Below are 26,224 nucleotides of genomic sequence, written 5' to 3' on the forward strand. Positions count from 1 at the left end.
GGAATCCCAGTTCTGATACTTAACCGGGGGTGTATTACACCGGATTCCCTTTAGGCGTGTGTGGCAGGTGCAGTCAACAATTTCAGCTATGAACGGGATGGGTTCATTAGGGTGATAACAATAATATTTTGGTTTAATCTCTAATGCAAAAATCTTCCACTACTCTTTTGATTTTTTTCTACTAATCCCTCATATTTAACTTTATATTCTAGAATCCAATTAGTTATGTTCCGCTGCAATACCCAACAGGGGCTGCAAATTCCTCTAGGGGGGGTCCTCGCCTACAATGACTCCACCACCTGTCCCCGCAGATTTTACAAATATAACAAACAAAAGGATAACAATTGCACTCTGGGTCTCTACACCTTATCAGAGTTACAAATTAATCTTTCCTCCGTGTAGTGTGGTTCTGGTGCATATTCTACACGGTGTCCATTCATTGACGATCTCTCCTCTGGATCCGTAACTTCAGGTCTCCAGGATTGCTTGTCACCTGCCACTCAGGAGTCGGTTTGCTCACTGGCCCTTTAATTCTGCTAGCATGGGTCCATCTCTTCTCTGCTGTTCTGACTGCAGTATCTGTAGTAAGCAATACAAGGTAAGGGCCCTCCCATTGTGGGGCCAAGGTTGCTTCTTTCCAGGACTTTATCATTACCCAATCTCCTGGTTGCACCTGGTGCAGTTTCAAATCTAGTGGGGGTCTCTGAGCTAACCTTCCCTTTTTCCATAGATTTTCCCTATATTTCATTAGGCTGGTAATGTATACATTCATATTTTGATCTCTCAACTTTGGATGATCTTGCGGTTCCTCTATATTGTAGGGCATTCCATACAACATTTCAAATGGAGATATTCCCATATCCGATCTAGGTTGTGTCCGGATATTTAGCAATGCTAATGGTAGGCATTTTACCCATGACAGTTTGGTCTCAATCACGAGTTTGGTCAATTGTTTTTTAATTTCCCCATTCATTCTTTCTACTCTTCCCGAACTTTGGGGGTGCCAGGGGGTGTGATAATCCCATTGTATTCCCATTATTGCCATGGTTTCTTTAATTATTTTGGATGTAAAGTGAGGGCCTCTGTCCGAGTCAATAGTTTCCGTGACCCCATATCTGGGAATAATCTGCTCTAATAGGGTCTTGATCACTGTTTGTGCCGTTGCTTTTGCCGTAGGGAATGCCTCTACATAATGGGTTAGGTGATCTACTATTACTAATAGATATTTATACCTCCCAGTCTTTGGTAACTCAGTAAAGTCTAGTTGGATGTTAGCAAATGGCCGGTATGCTGTAGGTCGTCCCCCCATTAAGGTTTTTCTTAAATTGGCCCTATTTACCTTTAGGCAGGTAATGCACCTCCTCACTACCTGCTTTGCCAAGTTATCTGCCCCAATACACATATGTTTGGTGGCAAATTGATCTACCAATGCTTGTGCCCCCCAATGTGTTTTGCTATGTATTCTCCTCATAATATCCATAGCTATGGATTTAGGCAGTACAGTTCTATTATCCTCTGGAAGTCGCCATTCCCCTTCTGGGTCTTCTCTCAACCCCATTCTTTTCATTTTTTCTTTTTCTTGCATAGTAAAGCTATATATCTTTTGCAAATTCTCTCTGCTCTCACGCTCTTTTCTTTCAGCCTTCGGATCTTCCTGGGGGGTAGATTGTGACGTCTGCAAAGCAGCCCTTTTTGCTTCCTGATCTGCTGCATTATTTCCCCTGCTTTTGAAATCTAATCCCTTTTGATGCCCTTTCAGGTGAACAACAGCAATTTTCCTAGGTCCCCTCAAGGCCTTCAGCAGTTTCCTGATTAGATCCTGGTGAACCAGGTTTTTTCCCTGGGAGTTTATCAACCCCCGTTCTTCCCATATTTTTCCAAAAGTGTGTATAATCCCATAAGCATATTTTGAGTCAGTATAGATGGTACCTGATTTATCTTTTAACAACTGCAATGCCCGCAGTACAGCATAAAGTTCACAGGCCTGTGCCGACTAAAATCCACTTAGAGGGCCTGATTCGATAACTGCAAGTCTTTCTCCCCCAACTATTGCATAGCCAGAGACCCTTTTTCCATTAATTACTTGCGATGAGCCATCTACAAACAACCTATCTCCCTCTTCTAATTCTTCTTCATCTAAGTCTGGTCTTATCTTGGTTTGTTCTTCTATGGTAGATAAGCACTCATGGGCTAATTCATCTTCACTTGGCCTTCCATATAAGAATTGGGCCGGATTTTGTAAGGCTGTAACTTCCAGGGTTAATTTTGGGGAGTCTAATAGGATTCCCTCATACTTCAAGAGTCGGGCATCCGTTATCTATTTTTCTGCCTTTTGTTGCAAAATTCCCCGGATATTATGAGGGGATAATACTCTCAGTTCCCCGTTGAAAGTGATTTTATTAGCCTCCTCCACAAGCAAGGCGCAGGCTACTAGAGCTTGCAAACATGTAGGCCAACCCCTGCTTACAGGGTCTAACAGCTTAGATAAGTACCCAACAGGTTTCTTTTTCCCAGCCCATTCCTGGGTCAGTACTCTATAAGCTGTCTCACTATCTGTGTTTACAAATAGATAAAAGGGTCTCTTCAGATCGGGTAGGCTCAACACAGGGGCATTGACTAAATCATGCTGCAGAGCTTTCAGATGCTTGTCATCTTTCTCATCTCATTTCACTAGCCCTCCTTGGCTCAATTTCTCATATAAAAACTTAACTTTGGTGCTATAGTTCTCAATCCACTGTCGGCAATACCCCATGAGACCTAACAACTGCCTAATTTGCTTCTTGCTCTTTGGAGGCGGTATGGATAGTATTCCTTTTACTCTTTCAGGGTCTATTTTCTTCTCCCCCTTCCTTAGGTAATGCCCAAGATACTTTACTTCTTCTTCCACGAATTGTAGTTTTGCCTTAGATACTTTGAGCCCCTTAGCACTCAGAAAGTTGAGTAATTTAATGCTTTCTGCCCGTACTTTGTCCTCTGTTTCCCCAGCAATCAGGAGGTCATCTACATATTGGATAAGGGTCACTCCTTCCCCAGTCTGATATTCTTGCAAAATCTGTTCTAAAGCTTGTCCAAACAAATTAGGAGATTCCGTAAACCCCTGGGGGAGCACGGTCCACCTTAGCTGCTGTCTCTTATGAGTGACTGGGTCTTCCCATTCAAATGCAAAGTAATCCCTACTCTTCTCGTCTAGAGGACATGCCCAGAATGCATCTTTAAGGTCAATTACACTATAATATTGTTTTTCGGGACTAAGTCTGCTTAGCAGGGTGTAAGGGTTGGCTACTACCGGAAAACGAGCTACTGTCCTTTTGTTTATTTCTCTTAGGTCATGCACTAACCGGTATGATCCATCTGCCTTTTTTATTGGCAGAATTGGGGTATTAAAAGGAGACATGCAAGATTCTAATAGTCCTTTGCTTAGTAGCCTCTCAATCTCGGGCTTCAACCCATTCTTTCCCTCTGGGGAGATGGGGTACTGTTTAACTCTTATCGGTGTCTCTGGATCTTTAATGATTACCGAGAAGGGGGGTATATTCAACCTCCCTACACTATCAGGAGTGTACTATACTTCTGAGTTAATTTTTTTCTCATCCTCTACCCTCAAGGGACAGAGTTTTATTTTGATTTCCTCATTTACTACTTCTATATTAATACTCATTTCTATAATTAAGTCTCTCCCTAACAAATTATAATCTGCTTCTGGTACCAGCAGAAGGTTCTCTATTCCCATTTTGGACTTCGATTCCACCAGTACATTCTTAATAACAGGGACTTCAAAGGGCTCCCCCTTTGCCCCTATCACTTGAGCAGTTTCCTTTGATATCTTACATCCTTCCGGTAGTACCTGGACTGTCGATCGCTCAGCTCCAGTATCTACTAAAAACTCAAATTCTTGCTGCTGAGGACCTATTTTTAATTTTATCAAGGGCTCCTGATGTTTCCGTGTCCTCAGCAAATGAAGCCCCTGACTCCGTCAGTCCTCTTTGAAGACTCTCTCATCCCTGAGCCGCTTCCTGCAGTTTCTCCGAAAGTGTCCTTTATTCCCACAGTAGAAACATACGCTTCCATCCTTTTTCTCTACCCGGGGAACTCCTCCCCCATTTCTCTGGGCCACTTGACTTGTTTTGGGAGGGGCATCAATTCTCCTAGTTTCCCTTACTGCTGCCACCATCATTCTTACTTGTCTCTTGTGACTCTCTTCATCTCTCCTCACATATACCTTCTGTGTTTCCCTCAATAGCTCATCCAGGTCTCTATCTTGCCAATTATCTAATTTTTCTAACTTCTTTCTGATATCTTCTCACGATTTAGCCACAAATTGTGTTTTTAGTAGTGCTTGCCCTAACGGTGTCTCAGGATCTAAGCCTGAGTACATTTGCAGGTTTTTTCTCAAGCGTTCTAGCCAATCCGTAGGTGTCTCCTCCTTTTTCTGTCTCTCATTAAATGCTTTGTTGATGTTCTGCCCCCTAGGCACCGCTTCCCGGATCCCCTGTACTATTATCCCCCTCAGATCTTGCATATTGATTCTGTGATCCTGCTGCTGATGATTCCAATTGGGATCATGCAAAGGCCACTTGGTGTCTGCTAAGGGTCCTTGTGCATGTTGCGAATCCCATAGCCGCATCCCCGCTCGTCTAATTATATTTCTTTCCTCGGCCGTGAAGAGAATATTCAATATGGCTTGCAACTCACCCCAAGTATAAATACTGGGTCCCAAAAATTGGTCCAGTCTCTCGGCCACCCCCAAAGGATCTTCCAGGAGGCTCCCCATCTCCCTCTTAAATTCCCGAACATCCCCAGAACTCAAAGGTACTGACACAAACCCTATCACTGGGTGAGGTCCCTGCCCCCCCCCCACAGGCATTTCTCTTAGGGGATATAGGTTATGCTGTCTAGCCCGACCTCGGGTTATGGGTCCCTGCACTTCCTCGGGGGGCTCGGGATTACTTCCTGCTTCCTGAGGCTCCATTGGAGGTGCATCTGGAATCTGGGGGTTCTGAGGGGGTATGTAAGGGGGTGGGATCAGTAAGGCTTCTTCCTCTTTACTCCTGTCTTTCTTTCGTCCTCCCTCTTTGAGGGGAAACAGGAGCACTTCACCCCCAGGTCTTGTAACCCATACATTAGCATATTCACTTTCTTCCTGACTAAAAGGAATTTTAGTGTTTACCCACAAGTTGAGTTTTTGCCTCACCCAATCTTCTGATGATCCAAAAATAGGCCAAAAAATATTCCGGGAAATCTCCTTTCCACCCCATACTACCACACAATAATGGATCATTTTAGCTTTATCTTTACCCCCTGTGTTAGGGTAATGTTTCCAATTGTCTAATATGAACCCCAGTGGGCTATCTCTAGGCACCGGGGGGAGTTTTATGGGAGTAGAGGGCCTGCTCTTCCCCTGTCCCATCTTCTGGAGTGCCCTCACACAAGCGTGGTGCGGAAATCACTCGCTTCCCCTTGTTCGTGGCTCACGCCCTCTCGGGCAATGAGAACCGCACTACTGAGGGTCCACAATCACTTGGAAAATCCGAGCTGCCGGTTCTCCTCTCACTCACACACACACTCGCAGCACTCCAGGATACCCGACCCAGACCGAACGGAATCTTCCACACAGATACTCACGCGTCTTGCGTCTTCGTCCGGACCTTTGTGCACAAAGTTTATAGGGTCTGCCGGCCTCCTTTGCCTAATGCTTTGAATTTAGGTTCGTCGGTCCAACCGAGACAGGAATCGGGTCTACCAGGGCCGCCGACTGATCGGCGGGGCGCCCCCCAGGCAGAACCAAAAGTCCTATCTCACAGGTGGATCCGAGTCACGGCACCAAATTGTAATAGACTATGAACACGAAGAAAAGTTCCAATAGGAATTTATTACATTACAGCAGGCAAAGCAAAGGCAAATACAGCGCTGGACGGCAGGGGAGTCTCGCTCCACCAACTGCCGTGAATTGGTAGATTTTTCAGTCTTGCTTTTATCTTGCTTCTTTCCTCCGATGATGTATGTGTGACGTGTTGCTGGGAGGGTCTCTTTCTGTCTCTCGGTGGTCGCAGAGATGAAGGCTGTAGTTGTAAGCTGGAATTCCTGAAACTTAAAGCTGATTAAGCAAGTAGAGAAGGAATGAGCACGAGTCTGTTTGCCTATCAGCTTAGATAGTGACATAGTAACTTCCTGTTATCTTGAGTTATTTGATCTTCAGTGAACAAAAAAATAGTTAATGTTTATCACATCATGAACATAATGAATTTGAAAAATCAGTTTGTTTAATTATTTTTTCAGGCACCTTTTATACTTTTCACCAGACTATCCTGTCCATCATAAGTGCCTTGTAGTGGAATTTATAGAGTTAGTATATAATTTTCATCAGGGCACTTAGGTAATGATGGAGAAAGGTGATCTGAGGGAATAAATCTGGGTTCAATTCCCTACTTGCCTATTCACTGTCTCCAGTTTTATTTGTCATTTAGGGTTTGACAGACACACACAAAAATGTAGATGTAGCAATTCCTGCCAATTAATCTCGCTGGCACAATGTGCCAGCAATCACCAAAGTTTACCTTTACCCAGGGGAGCTGCATTCCTCCCACAGAGAAGGTCCTTAATGCTTTTGAATTTGCAGATCCCTAAGATTTTCCCAGTAGAGATGCAACCTCTCACAGCCTCTGGCAGTAGGCCCATCACTATGATTTACATTTTGCCACTCTTTCAGACATAAGCTGTTGGCCATTTTTGTATATGACATCACAATACCATAGAAGAAAATAATCTAAATTAACAACCTGCTTTGAATTGCTATCAAATCTGTTCATTGTGGAGACAGCCTAGAAAGATTAGTGTAGGATAGGAAAGATTAGTGTAATTAGGTAAAAGTTAACCTGTATGAATACCACCTGATCTCTAAAGAGAAGTCCAGACCCTACTGGACATCAAGTGCTTAATGCTTGGTTTGTCGGAATAAGATCCACAAAAACCCACACAAAAAACCTCCTACAACCAACAGTAGAAAAAGCAACATTAAGAAAAAAAATATGTTAAAAATCCTGTCCCAATTTGCTTAGGCACCTTAATTTGGACTGTAGTTGTGATCTAATACAAACACCTATACTGACCAGTGGCATCCATTCTAAAAGTGAAGGAAAGGGTATATTTTTCTTACATGTGAAAGATGATATTTATACAAAATATGAAATGTGCAGCTTCAGTTTCACTCACCTAGCAGAGTTCTGAAACACATATTTTTCGCCCCCTTTTGTCATCATCTTTTCATATTGAGAATGAAAGGGAGGTACAATTCTGTAACTTTGAAGGGCATTAAACCAGTGTCCATTGGAATAGGGCCTGGATCTCGTGTGTACTCTACCATTTAAGTTACATACCTCTTCTATATAGAGAGAATTGAAATTGCTGCATTTTTCTATGGACTTGTCTTAAAGGCAGGCTTGCAAAGCTAGAAACTAAATGGACTGTTCCTGTGGACAGTGAGGAGCTCCTGTGTATCCCAGCAGCAGAATTTCTAATGGCTTGGGAGCCCCCAGGGAAGGTTATACAGCCCTCAGGCCTGTAGACTGATGAGCAGAGGTTTTCAGAATTACAGTTCTGCTGCCTGATTTCAAAAAGCGTGAATAAATGAGTTACCAACCAGTGATGCTCAGTTACAGAACTGGTCTATCAGTCTCAGGTGTTCTGCACTGTGCCATGGATCTGCCTCACTAAAGCCAAGCTTGTTTTGCTTCTCAGATTTTTGTGTCTTGGAGATTAGCCTGCTGATCCTCTTGTGGCTGTTACCTCTTTGATGTCTTGTCAAGCCAAATCCCTGGTTCAATGCCTCTTAATTCTCTCTGTTCTGGTGTCATAGAAGTTTCATCTGTATGTCTAAAGCGTGCACTGGGGATGGTTAGGGACTGGATGAATAGCTGTTGTGCTCTCTGTGCTGTTTGCTGGTAGCTATGCATTATGCCATCCTCATTATGATGTGCCAGTTTATAAGACAGCAGGTCTTGCTGTCTCTGGGCACCTTCCAGTTCCCTGTGGCTCTGACTTCAATTCCTAACATTAGAAGAATAGCTTTTCAGCTGAATGAAGTGCTACCGAGTATCTCATTTGCCACTCTGTCATTTTAGAGTGACACATACACATCAGGAACTGTATCTTCAGTCTTTTATGTATGTTTTCAGTTATTCTAACATTCTCTGCCTCTTCTAAATTGGGGGTAAAGGAAGCTTGTGATGCCACATCTAAACACATACTTCTTTGCAGCCTGTGTGAACTCCTTTGCTTTCACTTGTTTGCCAGTGTCAAAGCATTTCACTTTGTCAGATGCACCAAGGAAGATGAGTTCTATATAGATAATCAGCTATTTAGGGGGAAGGCCAAATAATAAAACTACCTCAGAAAAGTTCATTTCGAACTGCAGAAGATGTACAGGCTTTTTGTTATTCATCATAAAAGATATCTAGGCCTCCCCTCCTTTTCAAAGAGCATTAAGTTATCACTCTCTGTGGGTGCAGTCCTTGTTGGCACTGTACAGAACATGCACTGTGTGCTGTGCGCCAGCCCAGTGCCTTCAGTACTCTAGAGTGTATAAAGAACCTGCTGAAGTTTAGTTAAGATGTATCAAGGTTGCTAAAATTGCTTTAAAAGGCAAGTAAAACCTCCCTGAAGTGTCTATTATCTCATTGATGTCCCTGGACACCCAGGGTTCAGGTCAGATATGTCTGAGTTGTCATTTATGTCACAGGCCTCACAAGAGATACAGAGCTCTTTGGATTATCATCTGGAGATCAAGTTATGTCACATCACTGAGAATCAACATGTGAACATTTTTTTTTTTTTTTTTTTTCCGTGCTAGCCATCAAGAAGTAATGTAAGGCAAGTAAATCCTTGACCTAGTCTCACCATGCTCCACAGAGAGTTTGACTTCCTGGTTTACACTTACATTTAAGTGTCTCTATTCAAGCTATAGCCCATTCTTAGATCCTGCGGTGGTCAAGAAAACACAAGCTCAGCACTGAGACATGAGTCTCAGTCATGATTTTTTTTCCAGTGTTTGGAAGAGTGTTGATAGCACCACAGTGATTTGTGCATCTGTATCCAATGTAAAAAAAAAAAAAAAAAAAAAAAAAAAAGAACTTTCCATTTGCTTTCAAAGTGTTTGTCATTTTAGCAGTGTCACCCTTTAAAAAATGCTCTGATACCTCTCTGGACTAATGTGGTTGTCTCCCTCTTTATCCATTCTGTGCACACGCTGCTAACTCCAGAGACTGTCCAAATACACTGGGCTCATATGTCTTTTTACTGACTCATGGTTATTAACATACAATTTGTGACAACATGGATTTAGACAGTTACTTATGGGGGGTTTTTTTGTGTGTGGGTTTTTTTTTTTTAATAATTTATTTTTTTATTAATCTGTTGTAGAACTGTGTTTGTCAAGTCTCCTTTGTCTTTTGATTCCTCTCTTTTGTCCCATTCTGTTAAAATGTTGCTCTACCTTCCTTAGACTTTGGCCTTCTAAGAGCAGTTTCCCTGGAGCTGCAGCTCCCAGTCTTAACTGTGAAAGGCTCCCAAATCCCAGTCACAAATCTGTCCTTTATCTATAATATTCACATGTATTGGCTCCTCAGACTCTGATTATTTACACTTATCCTGTTCGTTTCAAAAGAGCTTTTTTACTCTGGGCTTTACCTGCTGTGTTTTTTCACTCAGTGCTTCCTTGGATTGTGCTGCTCATGTAATCTGCTTGTGCCTTGCTGCAGAATACACATATGGCAAAGCAAACAGAAGCCTTTTAACAAGCTATAGAAAATCTGGGCTGACCATGAAAGTTAACTGGAAGCCAGCAGATGTTAGTCCTCCTGCAAGGTGCAGACATGGGTCCTAGCCAGGAAGAAGACTAAACAATTGAAGAAAACTACTCTCATCGCTAGCTAAAGCTAGAAAAATGTGAGGATTTTCCCAACAGAATTAATTTTACTTTTGGTACTGATATAATATGTATCCTGCTAGTATCATCAGGAAAGCATGTCTTTTTCGAAAATGTCAACCTGAAAATGAAAATTGGAGGGTTGGGTTTCTTTTTTATAATTAATTTTTAGCATCCCTAAATCCCTATTTTAAAATAGTCAATTTCTCTTTGTGTTTTGAAAGAAAAATAATATTTCAGAGAGCATAAAAGACGCAGGGTATAATGCTAACAGTTAATGAAATAGTAAAGTATTTCATTACTATTTCTAATAAGATGACAATGCTAAAAATATTCTTCCTCTTCATAAAAAGTTGTATCTGTATTTTAATCAGTAAATGCACTTAAAACATGCACAGATTATATTCCTAAAAGTTTCTTTATAATAATGTGCTATTTTGACACTAACCAAAGGTTTGTTAATTTGCATGTTTAATTCAGGCATTAATTACTTGTAGACTGGAATGCACAATTTATAGGCCTCTTTGATGCTTTAATGTTGGAAATGACAAAAAGAACTGTTGGGAAGATGTGATGTTTTCAAGGACTTTCTGTGTATTTAAGTGTTGTATCCAGCTCATTCAACCTTATTATAAGCCTTCTGATACTTCTATCATTCATAAAAACAAGCGATTACACTGAGAATTTCAGTTTCCATTAAAAAAAAAATCGTTTATGTCTGGGTTGATATCTCTTCTAGTAGGTAATACCCATATTCAGGGATCAGTGACCTCTCAGCCTCTTGGCTTACCCTCCTTGTGTCCAGCAGCCTGCCAGGGTGGCTGTGGCAGGCCTGCTCTGTATGCCAGGGCTATAGGAGTTGCCCAAGTGGCCTGTTTTCTGGGGGTGTTATGCAAATATTTGCTTATTGTACACCTGTGATCATGTATAAAGCATATGAGAATGTGTAGTGCATATAAGAAAAGGTGAGAACCCTGGGGTTTTGTGTGTCTTTCCCACTGATGGAGAAGACTAAGATATGCTTTGCATTTGAGGGCCGTTCCTTACAAAGACGCTTATTGTCATGCCTTCTTTGTGAAGAAGACATCTTCTTGAGGAATGAAGACTTGAGTATTTTCAGCCTTCTCAGATGCTGCAAGAATGGCATGCTACAAGAAAGATGCAAGAAAAAAAGGAATTCCAAATATTTTCCAGTTCTAAAGCATCTAGAAGGATATATCTGGGAGGGGTGTGCTTGCCTGTTTTCAGTCTTCCATGGTTTCTGCTGTTGCCCTCTCTTGGAGACAACATTGAAACAGGGAGACTTTAGGCTGACTTTCTTCTTGGGTTCTCACATCCTTATTTGTAACATGGTGGATTTAGGATACTTGTTGATGATCTTTTAACTACATGGAATGTTGTTAAAAATAGTTCGGATTTTTTTTTTTTTTTCCAACAGAAAATTAGAGCCAGCGTATATGTACTGTTCAATAGGAAAAATAAACAGTTGGCATTTTTGTTAGTGACATACCAGCTGAAAGGTCATAATGTGTATTATGAAAAGAGGTGTTACAGCAGGACATTTTTCATGTGTCATGAAACTTATCACTGACAGTAATATTTCTGCTCGACAAGATATTACATTGTCTCTAAGAAATTACCCCATGCTGTGCATGGATTTGTGCTAGCAAGACATTCTATCTTGATCTGATATTTAGATTTAAACAGAACTGGCCCAGAGAGTGGAATCAGTTTGCACTGATCCAGTGGCAGAGACAACTGCAACTGCAAGGGTCTGTCTAGCTCCTAGACATTGCAATATTTGGTATGTAATAATGGTAAGATTTAAATAAAGGATAGCACAGTGTTCAAGGACACTTTTAAATGTGACTGTGTCAATTATGCACACTCTTAAATAGGCATAACATTACATAAAACATGTTTACAAGTGTCTTGAAAACAAAGATATCACTTGTAAAGTTAAAGTACAATTGCCATTCATATAATCATTGTTATTAGCTCTTGAGGAGAGTTGCGTCTTGTTGACCACACTAAAAAAGTCTTTTAGAAGAGGATATCAATATGTTTTTTCGGAAAGGTTTTAATCCAGACCAAGTAACTAACTTCTTAATTGTCTCTATGGCATCTTGGTGAACTTGAAGCCAAATTACCAAGTGAGGTTGTAAATCCTATCCGTTGCATTATTTAAACAGAATGAAAATGCTTCCTATGGATTTAAGTAAAATATATCTGTGAAAATAAATAGTATAAATCTAGAAACAGTGACATCTCACTGAAATTTTGCAAAAATTGCTTTCACTGATGTGTTAAAAAATGTGGTTATATAACTGATAGAGTGAAAAGTCAAGCAGCACAATTATCTTTTTAAAGATACGCTAAAGATTTTTATTTTTCTTCCTGAAGATTTTGCAAAGTCACCAATTTGAAGAATGTTATAATTCTATTTGTATAAAGAAAAAAAAATTAAAACATTTTTTTTTATTTCCAGAAGCTTTACATAATCCTTAAGTCTTTGCCAACTGTTATTTTAGCACCTTCAAAAGAAGTACGGACTTCAAAATCAGATTCACATTGCATTTCTAATTGGAATCGACCTATATGGGTTCAGTTCTGTGTCAAGCCTCAGATCTAGCAGAAGAGTTATTATGAAAGCAATAGGAAATCTTTCACAGATAATCATAAATTTTGTCACTAATTCAAGTTCTTTGTAACTACATTGAGCAAATGTGCATATCTTACGTTTGTGTTTTTTTTTCCACAGTGCATACATTATAACAGACTTCATGGGCATCAGGAATGAAAATTTTATGAAGGTAGCTGCAGTTGGGACTTGGATGGGAGATTTTGTCACAGCATGGATGGTAAGAATCATAATTACATTTTAAAAGGAAAGGAATATGTTTGTTGCTTTCAAGGAAAAGAGGAGAGGAGAAGAGAGAAAACTCAATTGCTCTGAGTCAAGTGTTTCAACCCAGAAAAGTAAAAAGTTAACAAATGCATGATGGCAGGCATTCAGTTGAGAGTCCAGAGGAGTTTCAGTTAAAATGTAACAGAGTGATTTTTGTGAGTGGGAGTTTTGCCACTGACTTCTGCACAGTGGCCTTTCTTTGCCATGAGGGAGCATCATAACCTGCTATCCTGTGAAACAAGTGAGTAACAGCTAAAGATAAATAACTCTAATGAAAATAATTAGTAAGAGAAGAAAAATTAAACTGAAAGACGTGATAGAGAGCAATGGAATGAGAGAAGGAAAATAAGTCAGTTACATGCCAGGGTTTGAAGGTAGTCTGATGTGAAACTATCTGATTAATTTTGTTTCTAATTTAGGACTTTGAAAAATAAAGTTTTCACTTGGATTATACTTGTTACAAAAGCTTTCTTCTGAAATATGTGCAAGCCAAAGATCAGCTTAGTGGAAGAGAACCAGAAAATGATAGCTAGTTTTTGGGAACAAAATAAAGCATCTGCACATTTTAATTGTTCAGAAAAAGCATTTCTTAAACACAAAGTGACAAAATGTGAATTTAATTATTTTTTTAAGATTAGTTTTTCAAGAGTAGTGTAGGTAAGATTTTTAGCAATTGTGTTTTAACAATGTCTTCTACCCTCCATACTTGGAACATACTGTACAACAGACGGAAGGGGAAAAAAAAGCATCAAGGATTTTTTTTTCAGGATGTTGTTCAGTATGTGTCTGTGGTTTGTCCAAGACAAACTATACCCTGTGAAATGGTGGACATGAAAAACAAGTACAGAGAAAATAGTTTGTATGTGCTTTAAAGTAAGGACATCACAGAATTGGTGCCTTGACTAATATTGACAATAATGTGAACTTCTTCTGAATTGGTAATAAAATTCATGGGTACTTCTGAATACCTTTAGCTTGCTTTTTTTCTCGTGGGCTTCCACATCTTTATTCCACTATCAAAGAAGAGATGATGCACAAGCGAAGCTGAATTGAGAGAGTTCACGTACATCATACATAGGTGACGTACGTAGGGCCCCAGTGATAGATTAAAGACAAGTTGTACTACATTAGGTAATGCAGGGTTTTTCAGTCCCTCTTTTCTCATTTCCTAAAAAAATCCCCTGTTATATGCAGTACTGTATAAAGCACGGAAATGGTTGATTCAAAAGCCATGAGAATCTTAATCATTTTCAGGATACTGAAACTGAGTACTCAAAGCCATCTCAGGTCTCTTCAGCAGTGGAGTCACAACTGGACAATTGGATTGTGCCTCGGCAGATTCCAGTGGCAGATGGGGTTATCACTGAAGAATGTGAAATGAGAGAGAGACTGGGAGAAACTGCAGATGTGGTTTGATTAGGGAAGACTGTTTGTTTAAATTAATCTGGTTCTATTAGCTTTCAGGAAGAGTAGAGAACATGGGACTGGAGATTCAATGTGTTTTAGGACATGCTTTGATTGCATGAGGAGAATTAAGAGGTGTAGTGATTCATGTTTAGGTCCTCGGAATGAAAGAAAATAGTGATATTGCTTCTGCAAAGCAAATCTCTAGGCAAAGTGTATCAACCAGGCAATGGAAATAACAGTGTTCAAGGGCAACTAAGCCTGGAAACATCAAACAAAACTACATTTTCAGGTCTCTACCTGTATTAGTAAAAGAGGAGATTGGACATATATGCTGGTGCATGGACATGTATATTGGTGCAAATCATCTCCCATGGTGTCTAACTTTAGCAATCTGTCTTATCCTATATGAACAGAAATTGGTGTGTTTTTTATATTTGAGTTTGCTTGGCCTTCTGCTTATAAAGCCCAGCATGGAACTAATGTCAAAGTGATTTGAGTCTTCTGTGGTATTATTGTGAAATTTCTCCATCCTGCTTTGAAATAGAAAAAACAAACCTATAAAGGAACCTTTGTACATCTTCCAATTCACAGCAGTGTTTATATTTTCTCATGTTTAAGAATTACTTTTAAAGAAACTGTCCATCCATAGACTCCAAAGCAGAAGATAAAAATGAAAGATGTAGCCTTCACTTCACTGTGTTTGAATTGTAAATTAGGATCTTATTCCCTATTTAATTTGAAATTTGGGAATAAGCAGAAATAAAATAGATGTGATTTAATTTTAAAAATGAGTAATCAATAAACAATACTATTACCCCAGGACAGTGAAGATTTGGCTTATTAAATCAGGAAAGTGATTGAAATGGGAAAATATATTTTGGATTACTCTTTGTTTTGGATTGAAAAGGCAGAAAGAAGTAAAACTTTCTCATCAACACTTCCTAGCTCACTAACTATTTTGGAGACAGGATCTGATGCAGTTTCTAATAATATTTCCATTGTGTATAATGAGAATGGGGCCATGCTATGGGTGCATGGAACCTTCTCCTTTGTACCTCTGGCCAGGAGCATCTGCTAGTAATAAACACCTTTGGTGAAATCTGTAGTAAATGTTAGATATTCTAAAGTCTGTGAAGAAGGGATGGGTTCAGCACACTGACTGTCTCTCTACATTTTTCCCTCTTTAAAGCCATGGAAGAATATCTTGCTATCTTGTACTTGCTTTGACATGCCCTCCTGCTGCCATAAAAAGTATATTGTCCTTATGGAGAATGCTTTTGAGGCAGACACCACTGATTTTTGCACAGTAGGACCCCTTGGAAGAAGGGTTGGATTCCACCCAGACAAGCTTATGAACTAGCAATTATGGCTGCCCTCTGGAAGAGTGCAAGCAGGCTGAGGAAGGAGCTAGTTTGAGGGCAAAATCTCTGATGATTAGAGTGGCTTCTCTGTGAGGACAACCTGGTGCAGCTGTTTTTGTGAGGGACACAGTCCTCAGCATGTGGGGTAAGGCATGCTCAGAGGATAGCTCCAGGAGTGGGTGGCACTGAAGAGCGACACAGAGAGCAGGAAAGTGTTGGCTTTCAGACTGTCAAAGCTGGTGTTCTCTTCTGGTGATGGCTTTTTGGACTCTGCAAAGATTGGCCCTGAGTTGTGAACTATACTCCTACCACACAGAGAGCTTTGCTTTCCAGCTGCCATTGCCATTTGCACTAAAGATATATTGCTATCTACAAACCCTACATATGTGTGTAAGAGTCTAAACAGTAGAGGTTTAGAAGTCATATCTTTCTTAGACATTGCTTGCTAGGATTATCAGAAGCTGAAGCTGTTGTCTTCAGCCAGTGTCTGGTACTGATCTCTATGAATTACCCAGGCTTACCCTCCTGACAAGGGATCCTATTCCTTATTGCCTATTTTCTGAATGGTTATTTAGTTGGGATTCTCTTTTCCCATGTTAGTTGCTAGAGAACTGGGAACGTTTGAGAGATCACTGAGCAGCAGACACTCTGCCTGCTCCTGTTACCAGAAACAATGATAAACTTTAGGGATGGTTTAGTATATTATTCATCAAACTAGTGTTTACCGCATATGTACCAGCATATTCTTTTTAAAAAGAGAAGCCAGGAGTTTCCTCATCACTGAGCTTTAGCACAATATTTGACACAAGGAGTGTGAACTGAATCATTGCAGCAATTGTCTGTTCTTTTTGACACCTTTGCTTGATTTCAGTTTGACTTCTCCCTTGTGTGGGATGATGAAGATGTCTGGGACTATTTCTCTTTCATCATCTTAGCAAGTGAAATAGTAGGAAGTTAGGAAGTTAGGAAGTTAGGAAGTTAGGAAGTAGTACTTCCAGGATAGTCTAGATGGCAAAGTGATAGATCACTATTGCCCTGCTGATCCAGTGCTGACCATGACACACCATATCCACTTGGATGGATGGATGGATGGATGGATATGGAGGTAGATACCTTCTGCCTAAGACTTCTTGTCAGGACAAAGTATTGGGATTTTAAAAGGTTAGTACTGAGTGAATCTACACCTCACTTTCCTCATTAGTGGAACTGGATAACAACTCCTGTATACACAAGTTGCCTGGGCTTCTGTGAAGTCTTTCAGGGAAAAGAGTCACTTCATTAGGTGACATTCTGAAATTTAACTTTTGGTGGAATTCTCCTCCCATTGATTAAGATTATCTGATTTTATGCAAGGATATTCTGTTCTCTGAGATTTTCAGCATTAGCTGTAAAATCTCCAGTTTATCAGCCTTATAATTCCCAGGGAAAACCTCACACCATTTTGTGTTCTGACTTTTCTGACTTTTCTGGTTATGAAAGAAATAGATTCTGTTTTTTTTTTTTTTTTTTTTTTTTTTTTTTTTTTTTTTTTTTTCCATTCACATTCTTCCGTGAAACATTTTTGTCTTCATCCTCTGGTGAAGAAACTTTTGGTATTTTCCCATTTTATATGATTATTTATGATTTATATGATATCTTACCTGGGCAGTCCCAGTGTAACCAGTAGAGTGGTCTGTGGCTGGTTTATAAAGAATACTCTAAAGGCCTGAAACCTTCATTGGAATTCTTAATGCTATTAACATCATTAGTTGACAGGTTAAAGTTAATGGTTACTGCCATGCAAAAACACAGTAAAACTGTAGAGTCCTAAACCAGAATGTTTTTCTGTCTCATGCACTATATTAGATCTCAGGCTACATCTGTAAAAAAGGCCAGTTCCTTCACCTGTTCAGACCAAAAATCCATGCAGACTAGTATCTTACCTCAAACTGTGACTATAAGCAGAAGCCAACCAGGAGAGTAAGAACAAGCCAATAGTAGGTAGGTAGGGTCTGCTAATACTCTCTTGAAATGATACAATTTTCTGTATATAATGACTCTTGATCATGGAATTGTTTTGCTCTTTTTGCACCACTTTGCATTCAACTACGAAGAATTTCATCTGCTATTTTATTCCCTAGGGACTTTCTTCCATAAGCACCTTTCCTAATTCTTCACATCCAGCAAGCCATCATACTTTTCACTGTGCATAAGTTAACATCATTATAAAGCTTTCTCACCTCACTGCTCATCCATTTTCCCAGGTTGCTTAAGAATATGACGAATAACTGCATCCCCTGCAAAAATCCCTGTGGAATTCTGCTAATGACCTCCCTCCATTGCTAGAGCTGCCTGGCTAACCTACTTACCTTCTGTTCCCTGTCTTTTAATCAGTAATTTATCAACATAAAGACCTTCTCTAAAGCCCTGAGTGTTGAGTTTCCATAGAAGCCTGTGACAAGGAATTTTTCAAAAGCCTACTAGAAAATTCAGCTTTGCCTATTTCAAATATATCTCCTTTATCCATGAGTTTTGTTGACCTCATTCAATAATTCTGTTCTGATTAGCTCCATTCCTGTTGTTTACAGAGCCAGCCACTTAGAACTCCTTCTGCAGCCTCAGGTATTCCCTCTGCCATTAAGGAGGAAATGTTGACTAACAGTGTTGGCTGGCCCTGAAAATGCTTTTGCAGGAAATACAAAGTCAGCTCAGGAGCTGTGAATGTGTGGAAGACTATGGAGCCTTAATCTGCCTTATCAGCGAAAGGCAGTGAGTTTATTTCCTCATGTTCATCTTTCCTCATCATTACTTTTCTCTGTTCTTTTTCCTCAACATCTCTTAGTCTTATGGCCCTATTATTTTGAAGGTGAAAAAAAATAAGCTGTGAGTATTTTGTTTTGTATGTTCTTGCATATAGCAGAACGTTCAGCAGAGCCTGAACACAGCTGTCATTGTCATCTCAAAGACAGAAATGTCACTGCTTGTGGTGAGACCTGTATTCTGAGTATGGGCCTAGACTCCATGTTTCACAGATCAACCATAGATACATAACATCTCTTTCCTGAAATCTTATGTAGTCTATGCATTTCTCTGGCTGAACAGGGTGGCTCTTAAGAAGTTTTCAATATTTTCATAATTAGATAGAATTGTTGAATCATAATTTTGAGCACAGGGACGTGTGTCTGCTAAGGTAATTGTTTGAATCTGAGGCCCTCTTGGTAGTCTTGCTGAGAAACACCTTATTTTCATTCCCTGCTGTACAGAGAGTGACACAACCTAATTGCTGTAGTTTAGGACAGAAGTACTCAACTGCCCCAAATATATTCTCACTCGGCACTTCATTTTGATTTTATAAATGCTGCTCTGGTGTTTCTTTATAAAATACAAGCATAGTGATCTAATAACAAAGCCCATGTGTTACATGTTAATAAATATCACTTGATGTTATTGTTTGGTAGATAACTGCTACCTGTAGAATATGCTTTGTGTACTTTCTTCTTTATTAATATTTGTGATAAGAATAGATGTTTACTTATTGCCATTAAAACATTTTTAATGGCTTGCAATCTCTTGGCAAGAGTTTTAAAAGTATTTGGAGCTATTTGCATTTGAGTGTTGCCTCTGAGATCATGACAAACAACAATTATTTGTAGAGTAGGAGAGCAAGCTATTCAATGATATTGAAGTGCTTTCCCTGTGTCCATTAAGAGACAATATTATTCTTGTCCTCTTTTGCTGAGACGTAACTATCTATGTCAACATAGAGTAATGAAGGGTTCATTAATACTCTGCAGAAACTAGATTAATTTACCTCTGTATTTTATTTAATCTCAGAATGTGTATGTGTTGCTAGGGCACGTTCACTCAAAGTGAGCAACATTGATGCTGGAAATACTATCATATTGCTGAAAATAGCAGACACTTTAAATTATTGCAGTGAAAATACATGGAAAATGAAATAATAATGTGACTAAAAAATGAAGTTTACTATAGTACAGGAAAGGACACCAGCATAAAATTTATGTTGAAAGAAACCATAACATCATAATTAAAAATAACATTTCCAGGATTTAGTATTAAACTTTTAGACTGAAATAATAGCCAAAAATATTCACTCTTAAATTTACATGATTCTTGGAAAGGAATTCTTCTATCCAGGAAATTCTGTTTTGCAAAGAATAGTGTATAGGTTTATTTGCAAGCAGTGAAGAATCCATTTTGATGCACATTAAAAGGTAGTTTAAAGAGTCAGGAGTCTTAAATGACTGGCAACTTTTTTAACTCATGCCTCTGTCAAGGATTGGGCATGACAATTTAGATTATGATCAGTGTCAATCTTCATGATTGTTTCTATTCCACTGGCATATCAAATGACAAAATAAAATTGTAATTGAATTTCCAGCAGCATCTGAAGTGCCGTACAGCTAACAACTCTGGTGTTCTTGAGTAGTGGAAATGAAATTGAACTATGAAACATGAACTGGAAGGAGCAAATTGAATGACACCCATTCCTAAACTCACTTGTCAGGGTTGCACAGAAATATGACTAATAACATTATTAGTGGCAATATGTTTCTTTCCGTTCAGAGAGACATAGAAAAGCCAGTTGCCCTTTTTGTTTTCCTGTGTATCTTGTTTTGGTTTTCATTCCTTTTCTTAAGGGCCAGTCCAGTTGCAGAAACATTCTGTCACTAGTGGTTCTATCTCCAGGTGTTAACCACAAGTAAGTTCATCAGCACAATGGCAGTCCAAATATATCCAGTCATATGAGGCCTGCTAATTTTGTTTTTTCTACTTTCTGGGGCATGAATATGCTCATATCCTGCTCTGCTTCATGACTGCCACTTAGTTATATAAGGTGGAGTGTGCCTGGTGTCATCTGAGTTCATCCAATCATCCCATCAAGTCAGATTGCACTATTATTTATTCATTGATTGATGGTGTTGCCATCTGTTCATATGCTCTAGATTATAATTATCTGCCTTTTCATGCTTGATCTTTTTTTGTATTCCCCTGTTACTTTGTCGTTTCAATTCTGACCAGTCATTGCCAGAGGTGTTACTTCACCCCTATCTGTTTCCCAGCCAGTGAGTTCCTTCAACTCATTGTTACAGCAGTTACTTTTGTTGATAACCATTTTCTGGGCTCTAAAATATGTGCTTAGTATATCTAACAGTAAAAGCCTCAGGATTTTTTTTGAAAAAGACCACAGCCAGCTCTACCTCAGAGCTCAAGATTGAGAAATGCAAACCCCAAAGTTGGGCCCCAAAATATCTCCTAGTGTTTCTCCAAAGCAGCTACTGACATCTTCCAATGACAAACAAACATAGTAGGAGTTCTTTCAAACAGGTGTGACATCTTCCCAACTATTTTTTTTAATTTCAATGCTTATGAACTCATACACATATTTTTGTGACCTTGTACACACTTTTCTTGCGGTCTGGATCCCATCTAAAAATACAGGAAGGGTCATGGCAAGTATTAATAAGAGAAATTCTGTTCTCCAAATATCATAGAAGTCAAAACACAAGCTATTAGGAGACGATATGTCTTCCTGCAACTCAAATCTTGTTTGATTGATTTGTATTGTAGTTTCAAGCAGCCATACAGCTATACACAAAACTGGGATCCTCTATTTTCTCTTCCTCATTGTCATTTGCTCTTTTTCACATGGAATGGTATTTGCTTCTTGATGATATTTATGCAGATCTTGATATATCCTGGTTACATGTATTTAGAAACTGGAGTCAGAGTAGCATATAAATTAAAGTAACTGTGCAGCAATTCTGCATTCTGACATGATGTACTCCTTAGAAATGGTGTGAATATGTGGGTGTCAGAAGTGCTGGAGAAGAGGAACTCTATAAATAACATGTTCTTACTGAAGATCTTTGAGTACAGATGGCAAATGTGTAAACTGTCAGAGTCTCTAAGATGGACACTTCCTCTCTGGAAGAGTATGGTTCTGGATGAGATTGCAGCACAAACCTTTTTCACTGACTGGGGGAAGAAATTAATTTTCTTTCTGAAACTGAAATTGAAACAATCACCTCAATATATCTGCTAAGATGTGCAATCAGGAGCTCTATGATAAAATGGGGGGATATTGTTCAAGAAGTATTATGAAATGAGTATTGGACTGACCATGCACATTCAGCTGAAGATCTTTACTGGATTAAATATATGGTGAAGCAAGACCTTCTGTATCCACAGGGAGAGATTAGCAGCAGATGGCAGTGGTACACAGCAATACATTTCTTTAATTCTGAATTCCTTTAGGATCTGTGGGATGAGCTATTTGACATTGTGTAAAGGGAAAAAAGAAAAGAAAGATGTTTTATTATGCAAAAACATATCACAGCACTCTTGCCTAAAATAATGTTGAGAATGTTGTACATAATCCATTCTTCTCTACAAGGAAGAGCAAAGTTAAAACTGGTAAATTAAGGAAGACACTATTGCTAGTCTTAAATTACATAATTTTGATGGGTGGGTGTTCAGCTGAGAAACTTTATCTCTGATGCTGTTTTGTAGAGAAAACGTGTTTAGAATATGTCTAGAAAATAATAGCCTAAACACTCAAGTTACCAGAATATTACTCATTTTGTGTTGTATTATGCCTAAAAATGAAAGATTATTCTCACAACAGCTACAGTACCTTAAAAATTGTATTCCATGTTATCATTGAGTAAATACAGCACAGAGTTAATTTTCCTGCACAGTACTGCATAATATATGAATTGTAATGTGGTGTGAGAAGTCTTGTCTTAACAACCCTGCTATGAACTCTGAATTGAATGGATCAAAGAATCCTGAATTGTAAGTGAAATCACTAACTCTGTCTTGCCTGTATGGAGAAATCTTGGAAACTGTCAAACTTAGACTTATGACATTCTAGCCAGATTATTATTATTATTATTATTATTTTTTTAATATCCATACTTGTCATTGTGCTCAAGAAAGAATGAAAGTTCAGTATGTTCAAACCCAGTTTCTACAGAAAAAAATCAGATAGGTTGGCTTCCAAAAGCTCTATGCTGTCAAAACCCAAGTCCAACTTGGGTGCAATTCTGCTGTTTGTGTCAGACTTAAAATATACATTTGCTCCTTAAAAACTGAGCTATTAAAAAGTTTCAATGGATTTGAATTAAAATTCATTATAAAACTTCATTTAATAGAAAGCACTCAATAGAGATGAGACTAATCTCTTCTTGGTCTCTTTTTATTGTTATGTTACATTACTTGAAGTGGGAACTTGAAGTACTTTTTTTAATGGATAGTGAGATTGTCGAGTTTCACTTAAACTTTTCTAAGTACTTTTAAAACCTCCATTAGAAAGCTATTTTTGAAATTTCTTACAGTACTATGCTTCTCCAAATCACAAAAGAAATCACTGCCTCCTACACTGGCAGTAATAAAGAAGGTTTTGCATTTTGCAGACACTAGGGATTGATCTTTATAGGAGCTCATGGAGATAGGTATGCTAATATGCCCCTGTTTTACAATAGAGAGCTGAAACAAAGGAAAAGGGACAAGAAAAAAGGGAACTGGTGATGGAGCTGAGACAAGATCCTGCTCCCAGTTTTTTATTCAACCCCTCTCTGCTCTCCTCAAATCTTTGAGGGAAATTATTTTCTCTATCCCCACTGATGACGGCATTCTAAAAGGCATCTGCCTCTGCAAAGATGCTGAATAATTTCTTCTATGGAAAATTACAATGGAATGTATGTGTACTGGAGATATTTCCACATGGTGAATGCCCTGGACTGTGCTTTCCTTTCCCCTGGCTTCAGCTGTGTGTGAACCCAGTGTACATGGTTTTTTCTGTGATGGTTTTTCTGGGCTCATTTCTGACCTGTCTTCTCTTTGGCTTTGTATTTCTTTGTGTATTGTCTATAGCTTGTATAACTGCACCAAAGGAATGAATTTCATACTAGTGTGTGGTTGCAGAGAATCAAGGCATGTATTCCCTTTCTCTTTGAACAGGTTCTTTGCTTAAATTTTTTAGCCCGTCACATGATGACACAAAATTAGTTTTAGCACCCAACACCCCAATTTTATTGTAAATAAACACTCTAAGTAGAGTTATTGGACAACATAATCTACTTCATAATGGACAGAGTCCTGTCAGGAGCCTTATCAGAATAAGGACAAATTATAGAGGCGTGATTACACTGGTGTATCACTCGCAAAGGTCCAGCACTAGTGCAAGGCACAGCTCAAGTTGCAGCACCTAACGTTTTATTTGGCAGGACCATAATTTTCAGACTGCAGACATATTTTACGTGCACTTCCTGTTATATCTCATAGACCTCCAGAATATCCATGGCAGATGAGGAATAGCATTTATACCTGTATGGCTTCACATTGTGCTTTACTTGGGTCAACACCTGACCTGACCCAGAGAATGAAGGCAGGATTTGTGTGACCAAGTAGTGATTTGGTCTCAGAATTGGTAAGATTTACATTTGGACAGCTAAAAATTTTGATATTTTATTCTGAGCTGATTTTCCGGATTGTCTTAGTAATCAATGAAGAAAAAAAGGCCTGCTAAGTCTTTGGAGTATATTTGACATCTAAAACTATGCAAATAAATCACACTGTAAAACCACTTATTTCTCTCCACTGAGAGAATTATTCCAAATAAAGGAATTATAAGGTCACTCAGATTTAGATATTTACATTCAAGGTATTAAGGTTTTGTGTACTGGGCAAACCCAGGACATTTATATAGGGGGTATAGTAATGCCAGAAGTTGTACCACAAACCTGCAGAGTAAAAACATGTAATGGTTTACAGTTAAACATCCCTTGGGAATTAAGGAAGGTAAAGGAATACTTTAGAATATCAAGGCTTTCCTGATGAAACGTTAAAAGAACTCCACGTGAAATCAGAGGTTCATGCAGCAGTGAATAATTTAAACCGTAACACAAATAAACCAGCAAGAATCCACATGCGACAGCAGTGTAAAATCAAGGATTGTTTGGACAGTAATGAGAACAATCATGTCAGTGTATCCTCCAGAATTTAAAATTTTGCCTTTAAGTTAGGAAAATTGCTAAGAATAAATGTTATTTAAGTTATCTAAATTTCAAGACTCATTTCAAAGGATATCAGGCATTAATAGATAAAATAATTTCTGCGTATGTGTGTAGGTGTGTTCCTGAAATGCAGCCTCTTTTGTGTTGTGTTGTGTTACTCATATGGAACAGCCTTAATCTTTATAAGGCAATTGAAGGCAAACATATGACTAAGCTGATCTGTGGCCACAGAAAGCTTTGGTTCCTTGATTTCCCCTAATTTTCCTGTCCTGTGGTGATCTCCATGTATATTCTCATTGGCATGACCAAAGCCACACTGGGTCCTGTTTATTCGTGCTTTGCTAACCTATTATTTTTATTGATTTAACCTATTTACAATGTTATCTTATGCTAGTTGGTAGATGAAGGACTATTAAATGAGTTGAGGTAGCATGGAGGGCCTGAATCAGCCACAGGATGCTCAAAAGCAGATACTTGGGAATGATTTCAGAACAGATGCCAATACCGGATGACTGTTCCTCTGTGAGCTCATATCTCTGTCTTCTTCTCTGGTCAACTCTACACCTTCTTTCTCCTTTGGAAATGCATAAAGATTTGGAGCTGAAAATATAGTGCAGTGACACCTCCAAGCTGTTCTAACAATACATGGTGCCGCCCTGTTGAATTATTGAAGACTGTTTAGCACTCACTGGAATAAACCTTTGTATTGCAAAAATGAAGTCTGAATTACCAACAATTATTACAAAAATCCAGTTATTTGACAAGAAGGGATAATAAGGAAGGTATTGAGAATTTAGCTATAATGTGGGGTTTGTATTAAAATATCTGAAATCTAACCATTGAATGATGCTCTCTCTAATTGTTACCTCAGAAATAAGCTTTTTCCTCTTAAGTTGTTTTTTTTTTTTTTTTTTTTTTTTAACCCATTGCTTGTCATTAGTTTCATACTGTAGATGCTAAAAAAAAAGATTGCCTTTTTCTATTCTTATTTCTGTGTGTCACTATTTTGGGATATTTTGAGTGGTTCTCAAATATCTTTTATTTCTGGTTCTGCCTGTTTCTCTTCCTGCTGTCATTCTTTCTGTGCACCACACAATATCTTAAACTCCTCATATTTCCTTCTGTCTTTGTAATTCATTCATTCTGAATCACTTGCCCAGTATTTTTACACTGAACAGCCTCTCAACACACATTACACACCAGTTCTTTCACACAGAATTAAAATTCTGCCCACTTAATTAATGATGACTTAATCAATCCATTTATTGTATTTCTATCTACTGTGTTTCATTTTTTGACACCTCTGTGATGTCAAAAAGGTACTGACTCTCTTTCACTGGCTGTTTGTGTGGGGTTTTTGCAAACTACAATGCTAAGGCTATGCTGCAATAATAAACATTACTGCTGATTGAATTTTTTAGCATTAACACAATTGCTTCGCTCTCCTCTTGTACAGTGGACAACGGAATAAGTCCTGCACACCCCCCATGCTTGCTGTTTTCTCGTTGCAATGATGTAGTCTGTTTTGATGCTCAGGGGGACAGTGCTTACAGCTCTCACTGGCACCAAGGACCGTCCTTGCTGTGCAGGGCTGATGCATATTTTCTGA

General features: G+C 38.8%; 1 protein-coding gene across 6 annotated transcripts in view; it reads left to right on the top strand.

Moving 5' to 3' along the window:
- TMEM117 (transmembrane protein 117) overlaps positions 1–26,224 on the top strand; it is a 202,338-nt gene that overhangs the window by 74,634 nt on the left and 101,480 nt on the right. For all 6 annotated transcript variants that reach the window (XM_040063079.2, XM_040063080.2, XM_040063077.2 and 3 more), the window contains exon 4: positions 12,681–12,780. In XM_040063079.2, the coding sequence (XP_039919013.1) occupies positions 12,681–12,780 (100 nt within the window). The remainder of the gene's footprint in view (positions 1–12,680; positions 12,781–26,224) is intronic.

This window comes from Hirundo rustica, chromosome 4, assembly GCF_015227805.2.
Source record: "Hirundo rustica isolate bHirRus1 chromosome 4, bHirRus1.pri.v3, whole genome shotgun sequence".
NCBI classification, from domain to species: Eukaryota; Metazoa; Chordata; class Aves; order Passeriformes; family Hirundinidae; genus Hirundo; species Hirundo rustica.